At 39.6% G+C, this 6307-nt stretch overlaps 1 protein-coding gene across 1 annotated transcript; it reads left to right on the top strand.

The window, feature by feature from the left end:
* Positions 1 to 3436: 3436 nt before the first annotated feature.
* Positions 3437 to 5404, top strand: LOC122066090 (adenylate isopentenyltransferase-like). The gene has a single exon (XM_042629917.1). It carries the CDS (start codon positions 3962 to 3964, stop codon positions 5027 to 5029), a length of 1068 nt encoding a protein of 355 aa, XP_042485851.1. The 5' UTR covers positions 3437 to 3961; the 3' UTR covers positions 5030 to 5404.
* Positions 5405 to 6307: the final 903 nt, after the last annotated feature.

The raw sequence follows: 6307 nt of genomic DNA, 5'->3' as shown, positions 1-6307 counted from the left end.
GATTATGTCTACATATTTACTTGGGAATGTCTACATATTTACTTGAGACACTTTTATTTTATTTTGTACTTTCCGTATTGACTCTCTAAGAACTTTACTATAGGCTTTTTCTATGTCAATAAATACTATATAATAATCTTTCTTGTGATCCCTAAATCTTTGCATGAGTCTTCTAATACTATTTTTTGTTGTGCATTTTCCTAACATAAAATTAAATAATTGTTTATAATAGTATTTTCTTGTCCTATATGTGAGTTTCAATAATAATATTTTTCCATAATTTCATAGTATGACCCAGTAGTTTTATGTTCCTATAGTTATTGCAACTCTGAATGTCACATTTATTTTTTTAAATCAAAATTATAATTATTTTTATTCATTCATTTGACATTTTCTATGTTCATAATCTTATTAAAATATTTAACTATTTGATTAGTTAAGATAAACCACTGATTCAAATTTTTTTTTTTTTATTATTATTATTTTATACGATCTTCCCCAAAGTAGTACCGAACGGTTTGCACTTGCTGCTCGGGACCATTATATCGTACATCAGAGGTGTATCATTATTGCCTGTATCAGTCTACCTTCAAATAAAGACATTGATTGGATAAAAATAGGAAATATTTTATGGAGATGACATAATAATGAATAATGAGTGTCCTAAGATTCGCATCTGTGCTTCAATGGAGGATTTGAAGGGTCTCTCTTGACCAAACCAAACACAAGGCATAAATGTAATCAATCAGTGTTCAGAGACGTTTGCCAGATAAAGTACAAGAGAGAAGATGATCCAAACAAGAGAGCTTAGGGTATTTATTTTCAGCCATTTGAGTTATAATGGGACCACCTCTAAGCCCTTGCTTGCAGTGTTTAAAAAAATCGGATCGGATTGATTGAGGCTGATTCTAATTTCGATCGATTCGGTTCAAACCGATCTTCTATGAAAACTAGGGTTCAGGGATTTGTAGTCAATTGTCAATTCTAGTGCATAGATTCTGATCCAATATGATCGAAATCAAAATCAGTCTAGATTGATCCAGATCCTAATTCCTATTTTTAAACTCTATTTGCTTGAGTCTTCATGAAATGAGAAAGCATCAACAATACAACATTCTTAAAAAAACCCAATGTTAAATAAGAGAAAGGTTTATCCGTCAACAATGTACCACATGATAGTTCAATTAACTCACATTAAGGTGGATATAATATCTAGGGGACTGTTTTACTTCAGCCACGATCTCTCTTAACCAAAGCCTTCAGATGAAGTTAAGAGGATATTGGGGAATAATTCGTGAATATTGTCAATCCTATATTGTAAGGACAGACATTGACAACCATTGATAGATTGTAGTTTTTCTACCCCTATTATATATATTATCATCAAATTATAAATTGATCCTTAAATATGTCAATAAAAAAATTAATAAACTAAGTGAATCTTACAAAAGTAAAAAAAAAAAAAAATTATCTAACCTTCTATTGTATGTCTTCTAGCTAAAATATGGGTCCAAGAATAAAATAGGTTACGTATCCAACAAATATCAAAATATTTATATTAAAGGAATTTGCCATTTGGCAGCTTAGTAGATGCTTCATTTTTGGCGTACACGTACTCCATGTCTTCTTCTACTTTAGTTGAGTTTTTATCCAATTAGGACTTGCCACATAATAGAATAAGGTGCAAGAATAATAGTTTGGAAGCTACTCTTTACAAATGATTTGATGGATGAGAATATAATGGAGTGAGTGTAAATATTTTTTTTATCTTCGCTTAAGATCATTTGTATTAAAAAAGAAAGAAGAAGAATAAGAAATAGAGTTGGAACCATGAGTGTAAATACAAAATAAATTATATGATTTGGAGAAAGTTTTATTCTACCAAATAGGAAGAACACCTGTTGGAGATATTTTGTCTTTTATTCTGTATCGCTTATAAAATTGGGTTAATTTTGAAGAGTTGTTAAAAGGCCTAAAGTCTCAAGGGTTCTTTCCTGTTTAGGGTTCATATATGTGTAGTGAGAGCTCTTTCTCTGCAAACAATCTAAGAGAGGTGCGAGGATTAACGGTTATAACTCTATTATTTGTTGATACTGAAACAAATCTCATCTCACTGTGGACATAGACTTTCTTGCCAAATCATATAAATATTCGTGTGCGATTATATGAATGTTGCTTGTGATTTCTATTCATTTTTTATATCTTTAGGATTCCGATTCTATATCACCACACTATCGTAGGGTTCACAAAAGTATGTTCCCTAAAATACTTTCTCAAGTGCTTTTGAAGCCTTCTGGGTAATGGATTCCTCTTCACCATGTCTTGAGGAAAATTCGATCCATGAGGTTTTGTTTATTAAGCACCAATTGTGACATGTAGAACAATCTCCCTATGAAGCAAGTAAATAGAAATGGCCACATCAACCATCCAAGTGGCTTGAAATAGATGAATCATGTCGAGAATAATTCAAAGGTGATAGATACACTTGACAAAACTTCATCCTATATAAAATTGGTGGCAGTTTCCCCACGCGGAAGGAGGCATATATCCTTCACCCGGGGCAGTAATGGTTTGGGATGAGGTTCATAATGAAGATTAGGGTATTTTCAAACTTTCGTCTTATAAGGGAAGTATTAATGATTGTTAGATTGTAACTTTGGAATGCAAGATGGAGAAGATTTGAGAATCAGTTTTGGGTGAGGTGCTGACATTTGGCATATTCCATATGCTGTGTTGGAATACCAAGTGGCATCTCATACAATGATATTGGTGATGTGTATGAAATGACTCATCATATGTGGAGGTTTTGGGGTTAGTTAATCAGCTTCAAGAGTGGTAGGTCGTTCACATCTATTCTCTCAGATGCCTCATAAACAACTCTCCAAGGATTGCACGAGTAAGGTGGGAACTGAGAAGTTTCAGAACTTAAAAGCTAGGGATCAGACCACCCATTCCTTTCCCATCATTTGATGTAACATGCTAGTGTTTCAGTCTTCTATCGCAGTTGCTGCAAGCCCTATATATCTCAAGTATACTTGCACCCATGCCGATTATAGACTCTGCGGCGCGAGCGCCCTACACTCTCTCTTGCGTTGGGAAAGAGAAACCTTCGGTTTCAAACACAGACTCGCATGCGTTATTTACTACCTCGCCCTTTGGCTGGTACTATACTAAGGCTGGTTGACTGGTCTTCCCTCAAGCCTACCCTATTAAAAGGGCTGGTTTGGGGATTCTATTTCTTTCTACCCATTTCAGCCTTTCAGGTCATTTTCTCTCTCTCCTCACCCTGTTCAACACTTTTCTTTTCTTTCTTCTTTTACAAAATTTCTCCCCTCATGATACCCAAAAAAAAAAAAAAAAAAAAACTTGGATCATTTAGATATAAAACTTTATTTTTCTGGGTAGGAACATTTAGATATAAAACATGCTCTAGTAATGTGTGTCTTGGCCTTCCGTGCGCGTGTGTGTGAGAGAGAGAAAGAGAGAGGAGTGGGGCGTACGCATGAATGATTATACCGACGATCGAAGAGCCAATTGTGCGAGAACGAAGAAGGGATCAGCAGAAGAAAACAAAGAAACACAGAGAGAGGGAGAGAGAGAGAGAGAGAGAGAGAGAGAGGAGGGGAGGGGGGGAATTTCCATTCGAAAATGGCATTTGGCTGAAACATTCCGAGTTCTGACAAACAGTTGGCGTGCCCACTCTCCATTACCTCACTAGTATTTGGCTGAATCAATATTACCATTTGTTCTTTCTCACACCACTCACAGTCTCACACAACCCTCTTCTCAATCTCAGATTCTCAAGAAACCCAACTTGGGGTTTTAAGCTTTTTCTCATCATCATCATCCACTGTTCATTCCTTCCTTCCTTCCTTCCTTCGTTTCTGTATGTACGGTTCTGTAACAGCAGCAGAAGCAGCTATTCTCCTCAGCTGGGTCTGGCTCCTCTGTCTTTCTTCCTATGAGACTGCTTCCACTGTCAAGTGGTTACTACTGCAACAACAGAGCTCAATCCTCCCTCGACCTCCTCCAGGCGATCCTCCCATTCCAAACAAAGTTTGTACGCAGACCCACCAGGTGGGTCCGCAAGGACTCCACCATCACCACCACCACCACCACTCGCTGTCACCATCGCAGCAGCAAGGACAACAAGAAGAAGCTCGTGGTCATCCTGGGTGCCACCGGCACCGGTAAGTCTCGCCTATCCATCGACCTCGCCACTCGTCTCCCCTTACCTTGCGAAGTCATCAACTCCGATAAAATGCAAGTCTACAAAGGCCTCGACATCACCACCAACAAAATCCCAATGCTCGATCGCCGCGGCGTTCCTCACCATCTCCTCGGTTTCTTCGATGCCCACAGAGAGTTCTCCGCCACTGACTACCGCTCACTCGCTGCCTCAACCATCTCATCCATCTCGGAACGCAGCCGACTACCCCTTCTCGTGGGCGGCTCCAATTCCTTCATCCAAGCACTCCTCGCAGAACGATTCAATCCCGACTCAGAGTCGGGGGTATCCAACGGATTACGTTACAACTGCTGTTTCCTCTGGGTGGACCTGTCGTTCAATGTTCTCTGCGACTACCTCAAAGTCCGAGTCGACGATATGCTTGCAATCGGCATGATCGAGGAGCTCGCCGAGTTTTACGACCCGGACAAGGCAGACTCGGAAGTAGGAATCAGAAAAGCAATCGGAATACCCGAGTTGGATCGGTATTTCAGAAGGTTTCCGCCACGGAGGAGGAGGAGAACGGATCTCGAGGAGGATGTGCAGAAGGAAAAGGAGGAGAGAAAGAGAGCGTTGGAAGAGGCAGTGCAGGAGATAAAGGAGAACACGTGCGAGCTAGCTAAGATACAGATGGAGAAGATTGTACGGCTGAGATCGGCTGGGTGGGACCTGAGAAAGTTAGATGCGACGGAGGCGTTCAGGGCAGTGATGGCTAAGGATACAGAGAAGTGGGCGGAGGTCTGGGAGAAGGATGTGGTGGGCCCATGCGTGAAGATTGTGAAGCACTTCCTTGAGGAGTAGTTAGTTTTTCCCAACCTCTCTGTCTCTCTCATTTCATCTTAAAAACGAGAAAGAAAAAAATTAAGAAAAGAAAATAGTAAAAATTTATACATCTCTACCGGTTCATTCTTCAGACCCGGCTTGAACCGTATCCAGTTAATTTATTGGAGAGGGCCAAGGAGGCCAATTTTGAAGCAGATGTACATTAAGAGGGTTGGTTGGGGCTGTGCAACTTTTGGGTTTGGTGAGAGAGGGGAAAAAAAGGAATTTGCACTTCCAGACGTCCATCTCTCTCTTTTTTTTCTTTTTCTTTTTTTTTTTTATTTAAGTGAGACTTTCTCTCTCTATTGTATATTTTTCTGTTGCGTTGTTATAAGGAAGATCACGATTTGTGTGTGGAGCATATGACAGCTAATCAAAGATGGGGAAGTAGAGAACTGAGCGTTCCTGACTGTACTGTGTAGTGGCGGAGAAGCTAGCTGCCGAGATCAGCATACATGGCTCATCCAAAAGATACCTTTTTTCTGTTGGAATCTGCTCCCGGCACGTATCTCCAGGTCATGGAAAGATATACACAGAGGCTAACATAATGAATGACTCATTTCACTCACCTCCACCTGGCAAACATGACCGGTGATCCCACCTTTCCTCCATGTTTTAATGATTCCTCAAATTTTGAATCCCTTGTTCTTAAGGAGAAACAACATTACCCCGCTAGTGCGTATTTATGCCGGCATCTGGATACAGTGATTGTGAAAAGATCGTGTTAAAGATATTTTCATCGCGAGCCCTCCCATTCGCTCATATGTTGGCATATATCCGCACCTGTGGATATAGCGTTCTGTTGTCCTTTTGAGGATGAAAGTTTTTCATGGATGAATATTGTCTCTCCACCAAGATACACGGGATGAAATAATCAGCAAAACGCACATAAATGGAATATGGCAATAAATGAGGCCCTATTAATTGAGTTTAGCTACTCGAATAAGAAGAGCTAAACTCACAGCTAAGAGTTAGAAACCAACTACTTCCCTGACCTTTCGGAAGACCATCCGGCGCTGTGCATTAGCTATTGTACGACGCAAAAAAGAACTCGCTCTCTATCGTGGTGTGAAACCAACCAATTCATTAAAAAGGGAATCTCTGTGGATATTTCTTTGTATATTTTTATTGGCCTTCACACACATACACATATACTCTCACAGAAAACTCTCTTTTTTTATCAACAAAGTTTCTCTTCACCGTGCAATACGATTCGTCGTGTGATCCTAAAGTCGAGAACCCTCTACTCCCCTTGGA

This window comes from Macadamia integrifolia, unplaced genomic scaffold (assembly GCF_013358625.1).
Source record: "Macadamia integrifolia cultivar HAES 741 unplaced genomic scaffold, SCU_Mint_v3 scaffold2227, whole genome shotgun sequence".
In the NCBI taxonomy this organism is placed as follows: domain Eukaryota; kingdom Viridiplantae; phylum Streptophyta; class Magnoliopsida; order Proteales; family Proteaceae; genus Macadamia; species Macadamia integrifolia.
This window is presented reverse-complemented; position numbering and strand designations above follow the sequence as displayed.